General features: G+C 44.0%; 1 protein-coding gene across 1 annotated transcript in view; it reads left to right on the top strand.

Annotated features, from left to right (window-relative positions):
* The window catches only part of TMEM132D (transmembrane protein 132D), a 207,199-nt gene that overhangs the window by 104,480 nt on the left and 82,023 nt on the right, over positions 1-20,696 (top strand). Inside the window, exon 4 of the mRNA XM_042034985.1 lies at positions 19,743-19,926. Within this exon, the coding sequence (XP_041890919.1) occupies positions 19,743-19,926 (184 nt within the window). The remainder of the gene's footprint in view (positions 1-19,742; positions 19,927-20,696) is intronic.

The raw sequence follows: 20,696 nt of genomic DNA, 5'->3' as shown, positions 1-20,696 counted from the left end.
TTCCCATGCTCTCTTCAGTTTCTCCTTTCTCTGCTGCTCAGCACTGGTGACACAGAGCACAGAGAAGAAAGTTCTCACTGTTTCTTATCTGGTTCCGGAGTGACCAAAAGGAGATAAACCTGTCAAGTGTTCGGCCAGGCTATTGTGGCAGACTTCCTCACTGAGGAATTAATACCTGGGATCAGAGTAGGAAAGAGGATCAGTCAACTTCAAAGTTGTGAAGTGACAGCTCCCTCAGCTGTGCTCAGAGGTGGCAGCTTGGCAGGGTACCCACAGCTGGGCTTGGATTAGGGGACACGGGAGCTTTAAAGGTGCCAACATAGAAGGGGGAGAAAAGAAACCTTGCCCACAATTATTTAAAACTCGAGCAAAAAGGGAGTTTGAATGGTGAAGGTCACCAGCACTGGCTGAAGTCTTTGACAGCTGTGGTTCTCCATCTCTGGGGATTAACATATTTTCCATTCAAACTGATAGCTAGATAATGCTGTATTCAACGTTTTGGAGGTATTTGCAATATTTTAATAGTAAGCTCAGTAGAGTAGGCATTTATTTCATAAAGAAAGTTTATGCCAGTCTGGTCTAACTGCAGAGTGAGCTGATTAAAGTTTGGCAGACCCTACTGACATTTCTAATAAAGAAATCACTACCACAGCATTTTTCTCTACTTAAAGCAACAAGAGCAAGAATGGTGAAGAAATAAAACCTTTCAAGAGAAAGACGCTGTTGACAGCACCTTTTAACTTCCTCCATTTAATCACAAGTGCTCAGCTTTTGCCACCACTAGAACATAAAAACCAGTAATACTGTAATACATTCATTACTCACCATCCTCTGGAGTGCCTGGGAATTAGGAGTGTGCAGGGGCTGACTCTCCATGGGGTAAGAGGAGCATGGAGAGGCTGTGGAGAGGCCGTGCCACGGTCACAATGAAATAATCCTGTGGCACATTTATTCCAGAGCTGCTGATGAGCTCATTGACTTGGATCTGCCACTTCTGTTCAGGTTGCAGATTTCCCAGGGAGCTGCACACTCTGGGTCCGTGGTGTTACTGCCTCTGTGAGCCCTCCTCAGGGTGACCGTGCACAGCCTCACCCACGCTGCCTCCACAAAATGAGCTGGGAACAACCAGGGGCCAGCAGGGTGAAATGGAAAGGCAAGGTGTGAATACTGGAGCTGATTTTTACAGTCCACAAATTAAAGGATACTTTATGTCCACGCATTCAGGCAAATTAGGCACCGGGGATCGTTTAGTTAATCCTTACCATATTACAATGCAAACTGGATTATTAATTACACAACAATATTAATGGTATAATAATGGTAAGAGCTAACTGAGAGTTTGAAAAGATATTCCCCCACCTATGTACTTTGGGATAACCACTGCTGTGTTTATTTGCCTAATGAGGCCATCTCAGTGTGACCACTTAGATATTTAGGAGCTGCTTATTTTGGTTGTCTCTTAGATTATTCTTCAGATTTTAAATAAATTCCGGGGAATATCACAAAGTCATACCTTTATCATCCTTAAAGCCTCATTTTAAACTCTCCAAGCTCACCAACAGCTTATGTAACTCGTGGGTGTGTCCAGAGCTGTGTTTCCCTGCTCTATGTCTTCCCTGTGCTTCCCTGAACATCTGTGTGAAGTCCTGCTCGGGGGTTTGTAACCACGCTGCAAGCTCCGGGGTCAGGAGCTGTCTGCTGTGCTGTGTTTGCCACCACACCTGGTGCCCTCAGGTGCCTGTATCATGTTCTGCATGACCTCTGCTGAGAAAATGAATAATGAATTATGTGTATTTGCAGCAGTGCAGAACTGAGTTAACTCTGTTGCTTGGGCATTCTTCTGGGAACATGTGTTGATGAGAAAAATGCTGTGAGCTGTGTTCATCAGATGCTTTGCACTGCTTCTCATCTTCCTGTAGTGAATGACAGCATTTGCTGTTAAATTTAGCTTTGGTTTTATCTTCTGTATCTCTCACTTCATCATATTTATCCATCACTTGCCAGGCTATTACTCACCTTAAAATAAATAACACGGAAAAAAGGACAAAGGAAGTTTGTAAACCATAGCAATATTTTCCATCCCATGTGTCCATCTTCCCTTTCCTCTGAAGGAACCAAGGAAATGTGGAAAATAGCTATGAATTCTCCAAAAGTCTGTCTCCCACATGATACTACTTTCCAGGCAAGCCCTTGGCTGCCACTGCTGCTGTATATTTATGATCAAAGAGTACTTCAGTCATTTCTAGGTAACTTCGTAATACCCTTGTATTGTCCAAATCGTCTGTACTGCACACAGATTGGGCTGCCCCACGTGTGTGCAGCAGACAGACACAAGTAATTTGAAAATCTTACCATTCAAATATGTACCTTTTGGCAAATATCTATATCAGCAAACCTTAAAGACCTGGCAGATCTTTTATTTAAATTATCTTTGCATCCCCAGGGAGACAGACCAGTTTTCTCTGCTAATGTCATCTTCCTTCAGACGAACTTTTGCACACGTGCTGTGACAGTTTGCATGGAAAAGACATTGTTAATGTGCACGGTTCAGCACCCTCTAACACATTCCTAGCTTGGAAATTGAGTGTGTACAGAAGATGCAAAAATCAAATCTAAAAATATATCCAAGTGTCAGACTAAATTAAAATTTGTGCTTCATTAAGTGGGTACAGTACAAATAAAAGGAGTCTTGGTTAGAAGCAAAACTGCTTCTTCTGCTTTTTAGCCAGCTGGGGCTAAACCTCCTTAGAAATGCCCATGGTGTTGAGTTAATGGTGTTGAGCAGTTGTGTATTCCTAGTTTGTCACAGTACCTGATTCTCCTTTTCCAACAGTTGTTATGGCATATCTTCAAACTGAATTTAGGCTTTATACATTGCCCTTATGTTTGATCAACCATCTTCTTGCTGGGAGTTAAAATACATGGCAGATGCTGCAGCACACCTGTGATTTGCGAACTATTACTCGTATGTGAAATATAAAATACCCCTTTGGTGACCCAGTGGGTGCTGTCTGAGCAAACACAGCCCATGGAGCTGCTGTGGCTGCAAGGATTCTGTGGAAATAGAGCCTTGAAAATACATACAGATATATGTCTGGGCTGGTTTATTCCTACCCTTTCATGTTTAGCACTCAGCCTTGCTTTAGAGAGGGACTTCAGAGGAACAGCTTTTCTGTATCAAATGCTGAGAGCTCTGCAGGCTGGGAATCTCTGCCATGGTCCCAACAGGTTCCTGGGCCCCGCAGCAGAAGTGCTGTGGCTGAGTGTTCCACGTCGGTGCTGTTTCAGCAGCGCAGGTATCAGGAGATCTGAGCACCTCTCTGAGCAAGAGCCATGGCTTCTTTCAAAGTATGAAATCCAGCAGGGTGCTTTTTGAAATAGGCAAGCTGACTTTTGACACAGAAGCATCGATTTTCTCCCTCTCCTTTGAATTCATGTTTTCACATTTCTTTGACTTGTGACATTCTGCAGATTTTTGCAAATGAATGTGATGATAGACAGGAATAAACTTAATTGTGAGAGTCAAAGATGAACCAGAGAGGAATGCAGAGCAGGTCAGGAAAGGAAGACGTGATGGGAGCATTCTGGCAGTGACATAAGGGACTTCTCTGCCAGATAACACAGGGAAAGGTTTCAATCCTACAAAGGAATCATAAGGCATTTCCATCCCTTTCTCCATTGCTCGTTAACCTTCACAACCCTAAGCAAAGTCCTCTGGTGTCTTTCCTTAAACCCAGAGTTTGGATCAAACCTGGAATATGGTCAGCTGGAAAACAGCTCCCAGCCCAGCAATGCTGATGGAACACACCTTCCTTTGGGGAGTTGGTGTCCTGACTCCTTGGGGCAGCCGTGAGTGGGCTGGGATGCACCTCACACACAGCTCTGTCTGTCTGTGCCAGCTGGGCAGGAGCTCCTGGGAGGGGAGCTGCAAGGAATGATCCTTCAGTGATGTTCCCTAAGAACTGGCTGGTCACATGGCATGAAGGGCATTTTTTGAAAATTTTTTTTTTTTTTGGTGGAACTGGAAAGAAACCTCACAATACATGAACCAAGAGACCCAGGAGACATGAGAGAACAGCTCAACAGCCAGCCTCTAGTATAAACTTCTCTTTTTTGTTGTTTTCCCCTGGCCTTTCAAGCAGTATCAATTCTACTTTGAGTAGATGTTGTGTCAGAGATTGTTATGTTAACCCATCACTGAGGTACTTCAGTGATCCAGGGCTCCAGAATGAAGAGTCCTGCTGATACTTTTGTCCTTCCCCTTGTTTCCCAGCACCCACAGTGAGCCCTTGAGTACTGGAAGTGCTGACTGGATTTACCACAGAGGTCAGGGGCTCCAAGGAGGTTTCTGATTATCCATTCTTCCTCTTGGATAAAAACTTGCTGCATAATCTTAGAAATGTGTTTGGATAGAAAAGACATCTGCAAAGGAGAGAAGAGTTTGTGGCAGGGGAAAGGACAGCGTTAGGTTTAAGTCAGTTTTATTCAGCTTTCTGCCAGGGTATCTCTGCTTGTCTCCAGCGGGCCCTGCCTGACCTCAGACAGGCAAGTTGCAGAAATGAGTTTGCCTCTCTGAAGTGCTGTGTGCTTTTTGCAAATTCATAGTTAATTAACACTGGAGTATAAGGAGAGGGGACAAAGAGAGGAGACGTTTGAAATTGTGATGCTGTGTGTTCTGTGTCTGGAAATGACCCAAGAATATTGGGTGAGAATACGAGGAGCTGGGGGGCAGTCCCAGTGCAGGAGCAGCCCCGTGCTCTGCTGCAGGGCTCTCTACAACCATCCCGTTCAGTCTCTGCACTTCTGTTTCCCAGGTTCTAATGGGTGGAATGCCTGTTGCTGGACCTGCATCTCCATAAAGGGTGTAGGATTTCTACGGGAAAGAGACAGAGGGACTGCAGTGTTAGGGTTGTTATTGCAGCTATCAAAATACATCCTCAAAACAATAATTCTAACTGCTATGCCAAGGTCTCCAGACATATGGGTAGAATCCCAATTGACTGCTTTATGGCTAGCTTGGGTTTTTTCCCTTTTTCTCTCCTCCTTTCAGTGTTTGAAATAAGAATTGCCTCTGCAGAATTCAGGGCTGAGGCTGCAGCTGCCATGCATGAAGATCTCCTCTGCTCCACAGCAGGGTGTATAATTAACAGTAATGGCTGTAAAATCCAGAGCTCAGGGGCTGCGTTTGTTTTTTCCTCCCAAGCCATCCCTCTGGAAAAGAGTTTGATCAATGGCTGAGCATTTCAGTCTGGTATTAATAAATGCAGAATGTTAAAGAGCCACTTCAGGAATAAATAATCTAATTCAGTTTATAATCCTAACTGTTGTTTAAAAAGAAATAAGAGTAATAATGAAAACAAATTACTCTTTATTTAAATATTAATCTTTTATGGTAATTGTGCCTGAATAAATATTTCAGTTGCAAAGAGTGGGTTGTATTGTCAGACACTGAAAGCTGTGCTGTGACTGAATCCAGTGTCCTGTGTTCGTGCCTCGTGGAGAAGAACTGCGATGCTTTGAAAGCTTTCTGCTGCTCTGTGACTGTCACTGTGCATTACCAGCAGCCTCCCTGAGTGATGGATGTTTGTGAACGAGGGCAAGGACATCAGATTGGCACAGACTCCTCGCTGGGATTGCTCCAGTCAGATCAAAATTATAATTCTTTTATTTTAAAATTTTTTTTCATAAAACCAGCAGCATTCACAGCACTGAGGCCTTTGTGTTGTCTAGGAGTGCAAAGCACAGCTAAAATTCACTCTGTAGTAGTTTTAGGGGCAGCTGGTGGAGCTGATGCTCTGAGTTCGTGCTTCTAACCTAATCTAGTTGCAATATGATGCACCACTGAGCTTTCTTCTTTAAACTTGGACCTCTGGTCGTACAAAAACCTGCATTATCAGCTACTGCTTTTATTTTTCTTCATTTCTCTTTCCCTCTGAACCTTGTGGAATGCCAGTGCCCTGGTGCAGACCAGAATTACCACCCAGACAGTCCCCAGATTTGACGGGCTTCAAAACAAACTGATGGGGGACTTAATATCTTTATTTTAAAGACTGTCAAGAAGGCAAATGTTGCAGTGGCCTAGTACAGATCTAAATGCAGTGGAGTGGAATAATCTAGCTAGAAAAGAACTCAGCTTCTGAAATCTGAGTCTTCTGTTATGGACTGCCATGAGCTTTGCAGCTGATGGAGATCAGGAAGGTGTGATACAGAAAACCTGAGCATTCTTCAGGGTATTCCACGGATGGGTGTGCTGCAAACCAGACTGATCCTCTCATGTGAAAGGATGAGGTTCTGTTTTTGTAGGATCTCAATGATCAGGATTTGTTCCTTTGAAAATCTTAATTTATCCCTGAACTCTTCCTTTTGGCCTTCACTGACAGATCTGAGAGCCCTGAATCACATTCAGGATGTCAGAAATGTGCAGTGATGAGTGGGGAAGTGACTTGCACAGGGTCACTCACCAGAGCAGTGACAGAGCCAGACGTCTCCTGTGCTCCCAGCTCAGTGTTTCATGTCAACAGCAATTTTTCATGACTGTGTGGCTGCTGCTGTTGTATTCCTGCTTGAAAATGGACCTGGTGCTGTGGTATCACTGAGTTCAGTCCAGTTCTGATTCTGAATTTCACCTGGAACCTCAGCACTCGTCTAGGATTAGTGGAAGTTTCTCTTTCTGTCACCTGTGATTGTATTTTATGAGATAGATGAGAAGAACGAAGGATCATTGTGTTTTCAAATGGGACTTTGTGAAAGAAGAGCACACTTTAATTTACTCATCGATACTGAGGGAGATGTCACTTTTCTCGTTCCTATGGGAGAAATACCTGCTCTGGAGCCACTTGCTGCCTCAATCCTCCTCATTTCTCTTTTTTACACAAACGGCTTCCAAGTTGTTTCTACTTCGTCTTTTCTCCACACAATTCACCTGCCTACTTCTCACATTTATGTAAAAACTTTGGCACCAGTCCTTGACTGTTTCGTATTTTAGATTATTTTTCTCCTAAGCATTGGAAAAGTCTGCACCAGTAATTCAGATATGATTTTATTGCTTCTTGTTTTACATCTCCACAAATTCTGTAGAACACAATGTTTCTTTTATGAACAAAGAGTAAGAGTTCTAAATTATTAAACGTAGAAATAAGAGATAGAGACATATTTTGTAGCGCTTTTCTTTTGGAATTGTCAAAGAAAAGTTTGATTCATTCATGTTATTGCATGTTTTTTACCATGAAAAAAGAGTTGATTCCGTTACTTTCCTTCAGTTTTGGAGTTACTGCTATTCACTGTGTGTCCTAGGATGCTGGGATATAGAAAAGAATCATATTGCATTTTAAATTTCCATTAGCTGTGCTAACAGTCATAGCAGCCCACCAGATAGCAAATGTACTCTGTGCTGAGAAACTTCCCAGTGAGAGAAAGCCTCATTTGTTCCTGATAACATTATGGACTTTGCTTTGCTGCTCTCCTCATGCAGTCAGGATGTCTGGCAGCAAAAGTTGGGTCATGCTCTTAATTATGTGGGAGACCGGATTCCAGGTTCTGTGTCCCTGCAGGGGTCATTTTCATGCACCGCTGAGCAAGGGTCAGGAATAATTCTCTCCACGTATAATTTGGTGAATTTACCGAGTTGAACTGCAGATTTCACTGATAAATGAGAGCCCAGCTCAGCAGACCATTGAGATTCCTTCCTGTTTAGCAGAGTACTTGCACATTGCTTAACTGAGGAGATTGAGTCCCAGAAGACTGAGCAGGGGTCAGCGGTGGAACTGGAACTCGAAGAAAATCAGGAAGCCATAAAATGTAAGGAGTGTTTCAGTCAGCAGCCTGGCTCCTCTGCCTTTGCTGCAGAGGAAGGAGTGCACTCGTGGATTCTCAGGGAGTGCTCTGCATCTGCTCTCACACAGGCGTCACTCACTCGTTCCCTTCTGCTTCCAAAAATTTAACAATTCTTAACCTCTACCCTTCTCTCTGATTTTGTTGAAATTGGTCTAATGTGCTGGAGGGAATGACAGAGACTCAGATGTACTGATTGCATAATTCTTTCTTTATTAAGGAGCTTGGAAAAAATAAAACCAAAACCCCAACCAGCTTGTTATAGCCATATATGCAGAAATTATTTCTTTCTAAGCATTTTATCCTGTCTAATTTTAAACCTTCCCAGAGATTGTTTGCCATTTCTTTCTGAGACCCTTCCACTGTCCCTTTTGCTTTGAATTTGCTCTGTATTTCCTGTTGTTTCTAATTATACTCTCCTGCCTACCTGCTCTAGCAATTTTCTCTCCTTGACGCTTGAATCCTTGAAATATTTGTGGAAAGTTAGCACTTTCTGGTTCTTGTGCCTTTTAAGCCTCACCTACTGATTTCTTTCAGAAAATCACCAACCTACCTTCTGCTCTACTTGACGTTCCTTCAAGTATTGCACATTTAGGCTCTCTGGAAATGTGGCAGATTATTTCTTCTACCGTTTTTCTAAAAACCCTGTCCATTTCCTGCAGTCATTGTGGCTGTTTGTTCCTTATCCTGCTGTGCAATGACAGCGTAACTAAAGTCAAGCAGCTTGAGCAAAGCAAATGGAAAACCATGCCTAAAGCCCAGTTTGTATTCACAGACTGTAGTGATAATTTTGGCAGTGCTGTTTTAATTCCTCGTGTCGTTTGGTTGCTTTTAATACCCACAACAGCTGCCCATTAGATTTCTCCACACAAATTCCAAGAACCATCCTAGTTAGGAGGTTTGGAGTAAGTTCTCCATCCAAATTTTCCACTTTGCTTGCTTGGAGAAGATATTTTAAGCCACATTTTTGGTGATTTTGTGTCCCAGCTTGTACACTCTTGAGGATTTTCATTGCAGTGAAAGAAGAGCAGTGTCTATATTTGCAAAGGCTCCATGTTAGCCTTGCAAAGAGAGTTTACATTCAATTAAGTCATTAAAGACTCATAATGGGACTGTGAAACTCTGGGCAGTAACAGTAAGAATATAAACTAAATAAGAGTGAGTAGTTCAAGCAATCCAGTGTTTAGGTGTGTGCTATGAAATGTTAGTGGCGTAGAAATTGATCTTCACTTACTGCTTCTCCCCATTATGTGAATGATTTATGAACCTGTTGAAACTGTTAATGATTACTAACATTACTGAATTCCTAATTATAACAATTAGGGTGTCTCTTCCCCTGCCTCCAGCTCAATGAAATCAATATGTCTTTTCCAAGGGCTGGATGTGCATCTTTCCACTGTCAGTTGCAAAGATTTCTGAGTTCAGTCCTGATATTCCTCCAGGTAGGAGCAATGCTGTGCTGAAGCTCGGGCCCCAGAAGTGGTGGTTGTTTGCCACAGAATCCAGTTTTGAGGTCCAAGATTAGTACCTGCAAACTAAGCTCTAAAAGTGGCTTTAAAGCCCCAATTACATTATCTGGAAGTTTGCCACATAAGGAGGGTTGTGTGATGTGTTCTGTCCCTCCCCCATTATGATAGCATGAGCTCCTCACTCTGGTTAGGTGGTATTTCCTAGTCCCAGTGGCACATTTCTTAACATTTCCTGGAGCATCTCATGCCATGTCTGTTTCTCTCTCTCCTTCACTTTCCTAGTTATTATTCTGATCATGTTATTATTTTTACTGAAAGAGTAATTTCCTTTTGAACATGGCAAACGACTGCAGCCACGTTGTGACAGAGTGTATTGAGATAAGGAAGTGAGAACCCCCCATTCCTCTGCCTGCCTCCTTAGATCAGTGAATATATTTAAAGTCCATTTAAGTTTATCTGCAGTAATGGTTTTGTTTACAGCTGTTTGGCTGGAGGTGGTTTGAGGACACAGAAACTTGGAAGGAATAATTCTGGATGAGGGAGCTATTATCAGCCATTACATGTTTCCAGAAGTTCTGCAGTTAGGCAATGGTTTGCTGTGAGCAAAAGGAGGAGCTGTGAGGAGGAGGAGGTGCACTTGGCCATTATCCCGTGCCGTGTCTGGGGTGGGATGGGGTCTGGGCGCTCTGAGCAGTGGCTCTTTGGAGACTTCAGCTCCAGCCAGGGTGGCTCCTCTGGCTGCTTCAGCCATTAGAATAATCAGCTTCTGGAAGAGTCTTTCAGGGAATAGGCCTTTAAAATCCCTGAGTGCCTTTAAAATGGAGCTTGATAAGTTGATGCAGAGATGATACAGTGTGGTGGATGTGCTGGCAGGGAGCTGCCCTTACGGACCCGATCCGTTCCTGCCCAGCCTGGCACAGGATGCGGCTCTGCTCTCTGCCCGTGCTGGTTTGTGTTCCCTCTGCACTGGAGCCTCCTGGCTCTCCCTGGGGTCTCTGGTGTGTCTCAAAGGCTGGACTTAGAGCTCTCAGGGCACAAAGCAGAGCAGGTTGTTGCTGATTCCTGCACTGCTCCTGCCCTGGGGCACTCTGCTGTCTCAGGGCACCTCCCACTGGGGAATTCCCTGCAGCGTGACAGCCACAATCATAACCTGCCACTATTATTATTATTATTATTGTTATTGTTATTATTGTTACTATTTTCTTCACTCCCGAGAGAGTATCCAGGGATTGCCAGCATTTATGTATCCCTTTGTATCTGACCAGTCCTGAGCTCAGGTGCTTCGCAGCCTCAAAGGGGGAAACTCAGGTGCACCAACAGTGGGTGCAGTGGAACCCAAAATGATTGACTGCAACAGTTCATGCTAAATAAGAACATGAGTTCTGTGAGCTTTTGAACTCACACAGTTTCTAATGTCACACAGACATCAAAAGCTGTGATTTGATTTGACAGGACCTAGGACTCAGCTGCAGACCTGTACCATCATCCTGTCTGTATGATTTCCTCATGGCTCTCAGATTATCCCAAGGTGTATGGAGGGGAAACATCTGCTCCAGTAAAAATGTACCATAGCTGGAGCAGGGCAGGGATCTTATCCTGGTGGTTACAGACAGAAGAATTTACTGAGAAATAATTTACCTTGAGAAAGGTGTTAGACCAAATGGCTTTCAAAGGTCTCTCCTAACCAAGATTGCCCTGTAATTCTGTGATTTAAAATATATTTCAGCCTAAAGCTCTTTCAAAAAGCTGGATTTGGAGGGAGGCAAATAAACTCTCTTCAGTTTATTTTTCATATTATTGTTTAAAAATAAGAAACAAACAGGATTATGGAGGCTTCTTCTGTTTTAATATTAAGAAAGCTGGAAGGTGTTTCCTATTTTAATTCGAGACTTGGCAAACACTGAACAATTGTGCAAAGAAAACTTTAACATTTTTATTTTAATTGAAAAGAACTTTGCAGTTTGGCAAGATGTATGAGTTCAGCAGAAATACTTGCTGAATAGTTCACAGCAGAGGAAATTCCTGTAGCTGAGGGTACTAATCTCATATATTGGATGTTCCTTGGCAGGTATCTCCAAGTAAGTCACTGATTTTGAAGTATATTGAGAGCTTGAGTCTCATGGAATGTAATGCAGCTTTTATATATAATTGCATTTGTTGAACCAGTGTGGACACTAATAAGCAAGGCATAAAAAAAAGCGTTACAGATCTCACTGTGGAGACGTGGCTGGAGCTAAATGCTGGGATATTGGGTCTTCCCTTCTGGATTTAATACCACAATTAAATTTTAAAAAAATGAGTAGGGGGTATAATTTCAAAATCATTCTGAATTCCAAAGTTAAATGCCCAAGATGGGCATCAGCCTGAATTCATCAAGTCTAATCCCACTTTCATTTATGCACAAGTGTAAATTTGCTGGTCGTTTATAAGAGGGGTTTTTAGGTGGATAAGTACTTGTAGGATGAGGAATGAATTTTGCTGCAGGGTTGTGTGCTGAGCACAGTGCTTGATCTCATGATTTGGTGTGCTGGGATTATGCAACAGTAAATATTTGCAGCGCTGGCTCTGGAGTTTTTTAGCATGAAAATCCTGGGTCTCGTTCCCTCAGATCAGTGCTGTGTTTGTGCAACTCCTGCCATTCAGAAAGAGGTTTCTTTCATTTCCGGGAGACTGTGACAGTGCTAACAGTCTGCCAAATTGTAATGTGAATGAAATATCTAAAGCTTTTTTTGGAATGCTCAAGAGCGTTACCGATCCAAAGGCTCAGGTCTGGGGGTTATGGTGTCGATTCCCACAGCACTGCCAGTGCTGGGCAAACACCTCACTTCCACATGTGCTGACCTGTTACTGGATTGAAGCCTTTGTACCTGGTTTTCCTACCCATAAAATGACAATTGTGTTATCATTTTGCTGCTTTCTCCCCTTGTGAGGACAACCATCAGCACATTCCGTGGGTTTCTTGCACAGCGTGGTCTGAGCCCTGGCTGGGTCCTGTAGAAACTTCACCAACTAATAATGAACTCTTGTGGCTGTGTGCCTGCTTTCCTCTCTTGCAGTTTCATCACACTTATAAGGGAGTTACCGGACATTTATTGTTATTTTTGTGCTGAGGACAATAAAAAGAGCAGGTAGAGAAAGCTAGATTGACAGGGTATTTGCAGGGTTTAGTTATTCTTTGGACTGTCAGTAAAACCATTTCTGTAGCCCTTCAGCTCTGCCTCCTGCACAGGAACTGGGGCTGTTCTGCTCGTGCCTCGTGACTGGGCTGCTCCAGAGGTACCTGGTGTTCACTGGCTGCTGTGGGGAGTAATTTATTGAATGATTATTAGACTGGATGGAATAAAGACAGCGTTGATTTACCCTTCCCTGACACAATGTGGTGAATGATGCCTGCGTTTACCACGTCAGGAGATGCTCAGAATCCTGGTTCTGAACTGAAATGCTGACTCGGTGGGTAATTATGTTTTAAATTTATATTATGTTAAGAGGTTTGCTAATTTTTGCTCACTTTTGAATTGAGTTATTTGGGAAAAGTGCTATCAACAGCTGGAAAATCATATAGTGAATAATTTATTTGACAATAGCAAAAAAAAAAAGTCAAATAAATAATTCAGCAAATATTTCTCAACCAGCACTACTGATGTCAAGCTCCAGAGAGATGGATCAATTTTTTAAAATAACTTTATTACATGATTAGCAGACTCATTTCTTGGTGATTTTTCTTGCTAGTTGGTTCACTTCATATGGTGATTCCTGAAGAAAAATGGCTTTTCAGCCTACCTATCCTGAATTTTTAATAGTAAGATGACAATGAATAAAATGAAATTTTAATGTAGTGCTGTATGTATCCCCTTCTCTTGATATATCAGTGGTGAATAATGATCTTTGCTGTGGCATAGTACTCCAGGTGCTACAGATACTGGGTTTTAGAATGCCCTCTCTGACCTTGGGACGGTCTGAGTCCCAAGTCTCGCTTTCTTGTCTAAAATATTTTAGTTTTTATTATTTGTGTGGGTTGGGTGATGTGTAGAGGATGATCTGGCAGCGTGCTGGCAGCCCACGGGGCAGGTATTGCACCATATTGTTGGGTTTGGTTTCATAAAATTCCAGCTTTTTGGGTAAACTTAGACATGTTATTTTTAACTGCCAGGGAAGGCTGGGAATGCTGCTCACTGTGCCAGCCAGATTCCCACCCACTGGCTGGATCTGGGAGAACAGACCTGGATGTGGTGAGCTCACACTCTGGAGCTGAGCCACCCCTCGGCTGCTGGCGGGCACCATCACACTGTTATGCTTGTTTAAACTCAGGTTTAAAGTAAAGTTCTTGCAATATTTGATTTTTTTACCATAATTCCTGGTTAAGGAATAAAATAGTCCATGGAAGATCTGCGGTTGTTATCCAGTATAAAAACTTCCTGCAAAAAAAGCCGAAAAATATTCGTGGATTGCACTCTAGCTCGGAAACCAGAAGGAAAAGTCAGTTGGATTCATTAAAATAAAAACGTCTCTTTGCCTGTAAGAATACTGTGAGGGCTTTTAGCTTGTGGTACATGGGAGTGGTAGAAGGATGTGACCAGAGAAGCTTCCAAAGGGTGCCCAGGCGCAGTGGCACCCTTTCCTCAGCCCTGTCTTCCCAGGTTGTACCAGACATCCCAGATCTTTCCACGTGGCAGCAGAGGAGTTCGTGTGCTGCGTTTCAGAGCAGACCTGCCCTGCAGCCCTCAAGGCAGCGTGTTCTGATGGCTGCAGTTACAGAACAAACGCACCAGAAACCACTGAAAGAGAGCTGAAACGTGCAGGTGACGTTTGCAGCATCACACCTCTCACAGGGGGGTTTAAATCACCTCTCACAGGGGAGGTTTAAATCACCTCTCACAGGGGGGTTTAAATCCCCACTGCCCAGACTGGGGAAGGTTTTGAGCCAAGCCCCAGCTGGTTGGGAGGCGATGAGCACCAAGGAGAAGCGCAGCTGGCTCAGCCTCGCAGGACCCAGAGTGCTCCTGCCTCGGTCTGCGCCCTCCCTGCCTCGGGTGGCAGCACTGGGGGCTCCTTGCAGGGTCCCACGTCCTTTACTTGCACAGCCCGTGCACATAATTCCGAGGGTGCTGTCAGACATGCCAAGCAGAAGGAGTTTATTGCATTGCAAGGAGCTGTTTATTCCGCAGAGATGCGATCTCTGCCTCCCTGGCAGGTGTGGAGAGGAATGCAAATGTCCCTCCTGCCACAACAGTTTGACTCGGATGCAAAGGCTTCTTAAGACAAACAAAAACCCCTCACAAATGAAAGTATTCTCTCTCCTGAGACCAGAGTCGTGGGTATTTTTTAAGAATTCAGCAAAGACTAGACAGACAATCTTTTCTTGGTGAAGATAAACTAAAAGATTATCAGGATTCTCTCCTGACTACTTTAAATATAGATGGATATATATAAATATATTCCTTCTGGTACAGGAGATTTTTCACTCAGTGATTTCTTTTCTCTTAATATCTTCTAGTTTCCTCCTCCTTTTTTCCCCTACCCAAAATCTGTTTAGGTGTGAAGACAGTTTGTTGCTGGGCCGCATGTTCCCAGGAGCACTGCAAAAAGATGGATAAAATCCACTTTATTTAAAGATTTCTGGCATTTGTGGGGATCTGCTGCTCTAGGGGAGCGTAAGTGTAGTGCCCATGTGCTGTAGGGGAGCTCGAGGACTGGGGAGAGAAGGGAAGGAGGTACCAAACAGCAAATATTCTGGAGGAAGGGCTGATTCTCCAGTGATCCTTTGATTTCCTTTCCACCTCCTCATTTTTGCTTAGGAAACAAGTACTGTTTAGTGATAATATCAGGAGTAATGGCTTACAGTTCCAGAAGAGAGGAGCAGAGAAGGTTTGTAAAATCCTTTTAGTGAAATTGTTTGCGTTCTGGAGAAAATACTATAGGAAAAGATGTCTTTTTTCATTTTAAACAGAATCTATGTCAGAAAAGAAATGTTTAAAAAAATACTGAGCTTTGCTACAACATGCCAAAGCTTTGGGTTTTTATGCATTTATCCTACATCTCCTGTTGGTTGATGCTGTTTCCTCCCACACAGGGAAGGACTGTCGAACACTCGGTGCCAGTGCTGGCCCTGGGCAGGGGCAGGGCAGTGCCAGCAGGGCTCCGAGCCCTCCTGCAGCACAGCTGGGAGCTGGCCATGGCTGTGTCTGTGTGACAGCTCAGCACGTGGCCTTACTTTTACCCCAAAATTACCTTCTTTCTGAAATGCAGCGTTGTTCCACTTTGTGGTGCATAAATCATCTCATCCCCTCTTTTTATGGGAAAGTAATTTTCAGTTTAATTTTCTCTCCTGTGAAATGGGAGTAATGGTTTTCACAAACTCCTTCAGGCCTCCTTGGGCCAGCTGTGCTGCTGTCACTCTTCTCTCAAGCTGGAAAGTTTACCCAGTTGTCCCTGGACACATTTCTTCCTTTTCTGAGCTCTGCTTTTCCACCTCTTGCCCTGGCCCATGCAGCATTTCAGGCCACAGACTCCTGTGGTGCCCTGCAGGAGATGTGCTGGGCACGTTTGTGGAGGTACAGGAGAATAAAATTACCTTTTCTCTCCCTCCCGAAGGCTCTTTCATTAACTTTCCTGTGATACGTCCTATTTTGCATATTAATGGCTGTAGGCTGCTCGTGTCCATTACAGCCTTCTGCAGACAGTGGTGAAACTTTATGCAGTTTATTGTGAGAACATTCCAGGGGTCACTGGGGGAGGTTCAGAACGAGTCTCGTGTTGGAGCATTACACAGAGATCAAAGCTGATAGCACAGCTGGGCAAGTCACCAGTGGGATCCTTGATCTGAGCAGCACTGCCAGCATCCAGGAGCTGTTCCTGGATTTACAAGGGCTCTCCTTGAAAGCTGTGGCTTGCAGGGCGTGACATCCCTGAGGAGGAGTGGCTGGTTCTGTCCCTGAAGAAATGGGATGTCACAGCAGAGGCATCAGCACTTGGCCAAGGGCTTGGGCACTCCCAGAGGCACTCCCAGGCTGAAAGGGCAGAAGAGAGACTTTATAAAAAAGTATTTTGCCTGTGTCAGGGATGTGTCAGAAGCAGCAGGTGCAGGATGGCCCTGTGGGGGTAGGAAATACTCCCCTAGAGACAGGACAGGGTTTCCCATTGTTCTTAATTTGTAAGAGCTGCTTGATCTCTTGTTAGGAAATAAAAGGCAGATCAAGAAATACAGCACAAAACTGTCTTTGCCGTCCTGGCTGGCAGAAGGAAAGACCTGACTACTCCATTCCAGTGAAGTTTTGGGGTTTTTTAAAATCATCCTTGTCTTCAGTTTGGGCTGAGATGCTTTAAAGCTGTGTCTGCATGACACAGAGCTCAGCAGGACCCTGCTCACGAGGAGAACTGCAATGAACTCCATTGCAGTTTAACTCTCAGCTATAAACAGCAACACCCAGGTGAGGGATTTGACTTTAAATTGGCACCAAGAACCGTTTTACTTCGACCACTCTTCAACTCAGCCTGAATTGCTGTTGTGAACCTTTATGTTTGTCCATCCTAAACTTCCTAACCACGTCGCCTCCCCTATTGCACCTAACGGTGTTGCTGCACCCTGGACAGCAGTAATGGGTTTAGTGTTAGCAGAGACAAGCTGCCAACAAGCTGCTGCTTTGTGGTGACCATAAAGTGGATGTCCACCTTGAGGAGGATTGGGCACTGCATCATTTTGAGGAGCAGTGCCTGAGTACCCAGCAGAAACATCCTTGTAATGAGCAGCCTTGATTTTAACAGAAAAGCCACAAATATTTTTATGTGACTGAACTCCATGGGTGAACATTACTTGTCCACATTTCTCCATTTATGTTTTTTACCTGTATTTTCTGAAAGGTAACTTTTTTGCCCTATTTCTGTTTTGAAAAATCTCAGTTGCCAAATGCAGCTTAGGAAGGTGTAGATTGGGAAACAGATCCATGGGGCTTGCACATGGGAGGGCTGACACAGTTAGTGATGAGTAAAGTAATTGAGCCAAGTTCCTGACCTGGTGCTGACACCCTGGGTCTGATCATAGGTCATGCAATACTTTCACATTTTAAACACATCTTTAGTGGCAGTAATGAGATTCTTACGGATTTTTGTGGTGCTTTGTAATCTCCTCTTTTGGAGGTGTTTAGTATTTTTAAGAGGAACTAGGTCAAATAATTTCTATCAAAATCACATTTGGTAGCTGGTAGCAAGGTGTGGGGTTTTGCTACAAGAAATGCTTCATTAAAATACCTGCTTTGAAGGAGAAACTAAAAGAAATATTTCTGTGCCTTTGGGTTCCTGTAGCTGTGCCAGTGGGAGCTGTAGTTCATGAATGTGCTCCACTTCTCCCTCCCTGTCTTTTCCACCGCCTTTTGCTCCCTCCTTTGTTTTACTCTGTCCTAATCACTTCTTTTCCCCTCCTCTCCAACATACCTGGAAAGGATTAAGAGGTTTGCCTTTTTTTGACAGTGTTTTGGTGGTTCCAAAGCCTGGCACTGCACCCTCAGTGCCCCCTGTCCCTCGCTGCTGTTCCAGGGCACATCCTGTGACAGCACCAATCCTGCAGAGCCGGGCACAGGGAGCGTCACACACCAAGGCAATAATGCAGAGAGGCACCCTGAACAGAATCCCAGCCCCAAGGTTCATTATATGAAGATTCAATTAGCTCTTTAAACACAGGAACTGGGATAGAACACACTGTACAGACCAGGCTCACTGCCAGGGATTTATAGGCAATGCAGTGCCCATTCCTGCTCACACAATTAAGGTAACTGAGATTCAATAGTCACAGCTGCAGAAAGCAGCTTCTGATCTTACCTAGGTCAGCATGAAATAAGACTGCTTTCAGTGCTGGTTTGGAAATCATGCTCCTTTTTTTCATGACATGAAGAAATGAGAAATTGAACACAATGTGTTCCATTTTGGAAACAGAGAGGCTCCCTTTAAATTCCATCCAGGAGAGAAAGAACACAGTGCATTCACTAAAATGCAAACCTTAAAGATGATCAGATCAACCTCTTCAAGAAGTAGCATTGGATAAAGCTCTGGATTTAGCCAGCACAACAGAAATCTCTGAGTATCCAGGGAAGAGTCCCAATCTGGGGCTGTTGTCATAACTGGTCTTCATCAAAGTATATCCTTAGTTTTAGCTCTTTTTCCACATCAGCTGGGAAGCCTGCTGCGGTTCGGGTGCATTTTGGGATTCTCTAATCAGTTGCTGAAATGTTCCCTCCTTTTCTAGTTGTGCTCTCCAGCAGAAATGGCTTGTGACACTTCAGTGCTGTGCCAGTCTTCCTCTCCTTGAGCACTGTCCCACAGACAGGAATTCTGCTCTTTCCCTTCCCCTCCACACAAACACTGAAGGTGGTTCAGCGTTCAGTGCCCCAGGAGTAGCTGTCATTCTTGGTGCCCCCAGGATTTGTGCACTGCTAAGAACTTCCACATTCCTCTACAGCTTTACAGGAAATCGAGTATTTCCTTGTCTCTCTCGATGCCACTGGCCTAAGGAGCTCACCTGGCCAAGACACACAATGGAATCTTCACTACACTTCCATGCAGGTAGTGGTTTTATATCAAACTTCGCAGGAATTGCATCAGTTCCCTTTCCCATCTTCCCTCTTTACATTTCTGCTGTGGGGTATCCTCTGACACGAGCCATGGAACCCACGGAAGGACAGCTCATAAAGCCACCGTGGCTGCGGGAAGGTGCCCCCAGTGCCCCCAGTGCTGCCACAGCGTCACATCCAGTCAGGCTTCGCTCTTCTCTGGTGTTTCTCGCTGAAGGATCCTGGCAGGATTGGCTGATACTAAACAACCTGGTTTTGTAACTCTGTCACAACAAGCTCCATTATCTATAATTCCTAGTTTAGCAAAGGACAAAAGGAGCTTCACACTGACATTCACAGCAAGGTAGCAGTATAGCTAAAAATTAATTCCAAGTTTTCCAGTCCTCTGCTTCCTGCTGCCCTTGTTCATGGACCCCATCCTGAGCTTTGACCTTTCTTCCATGCCTCTCTTTTTAAAAAACAGAAAATACTTTTGATGCAGTGCTTTCCTGTTTCAAGGAGTGATTCCCTTTCGATTTGTCCATGTGCTGCTTTCATTGCAGGAAATGCAATGTGCTCATTTAGAGGGAGAATCTGGGAGTCAGTTTGGGCTGTGGTTTTAGCCTCTGTTTTGCCTTTGATCTGGTTGTGGTCCTCCACCCATGAAATGGAGCAGTGCACAATGATCCATGTCACAAAGTGTTACTAAGCCACTTGAATTGGTGGGAAATACCCTGCAATCTTAAGACAAGTGCAAATGATTAATTCATTATTGAATCCATCATGCCACCAAATCCTCTCTTTGAAGGGGCCTTAATCCAAGGTTTTATTAATATAAAAGCAATCATATTCCTGGCTTATCAGTCATGTGAATGGAACATTTCTTTTCCTTTCTTTGCTGCAGTGCGGATGGTCCTTCCTCTGAAGTCATGCAGATTGACTTTGAAATTGAAGACCTGACTGACCTACCTGAGACCCAGCTCATCACCTGGCAGGTGGAATATCCTGGAGACACCACATCTGATCTGGGAATCTCCAAGATCTACGTAAGCCAGAAGGACCTGGTAGGAGTTCTCCCTTTGGCTATGGTAAGGAATTGTTTGGCATTTTGCAGGGTTTTAGTTCTGCTTTACAGCTCCAGTGTCTGACAGGTGCAAATGATCAGCTGAAAGGGGAGGGAGGGGCAGAAGGAAACACCTTGAGAATCGGACCCTGGCTTCTGAGGGGAGAGCACAGCTTCCCATTGGAGGCCAAGTCCTGCTGTTTCACTGATGCACTGATTTTTTGGGGGCAGAAGCTGAGTTCACAGCATTTCCATTGCTCAGAACTCCCTCTGGATGCAGCAAGAGCTGTACCTGGACACTCAGTTCATTGTGGTACATGTCTGACATGAATCAAGAGTACTCTTACATTGGTCTAGGCTTCTTGAATGACAGTTTGTCCAGGTTTTGAGTTCTGACTCCATATGCATTTGAGAGTGAGAAAAGAAATGAAAGGAATGGCATGAATTCTGAGTCATTTTTAATTACCTGGGGAGCACAAAATGCAGGGCGTACCCAACTGTCTGTTCCCCAGAAACGCATTCAAACAGGTTGTGTAATGGTGAAAACTGCAGGGCTTGAAAATTGCCTGATCCTTTAGGTTGTTCTTATCTAAAAAAACCTGTTAGATACCCAAATTTCCAGTACAAACAGAAATTTGTGCATTTCCTCCTTTGTCCCTTTCACGTTTCTTCGTTGTTGGGGATGAAGCATACTTGTGTATGGTCTGGCTGGGCCTCGTTTCTGTTCTTAGGTGATCTGTCAGAAAAGACTGCCACATTATTATTTAGTGCCAAAAGAAAAACAAAAATCAATCT

Source organism: Corvus kubaryi, unplaced genomic scaffold (genome assembly GCF_017639235.1).
Source record: "Corvus kubaryi isolate FWS band 111438036 unplaced genomic scaffold, C.kubaryi_AGA036_p1.0 37382, whole genome shotgun sequence".
In the NCBI taxonomy this organism is placed as follows: Eukaryota; Metazoa; Chordata; class Aves; order Passeriformes; family Corvidae; genus Corvus; species Corvus kubaryi.
This window is presented reverse-complemented; position numbering and strand designations above follow the sequence as displayed.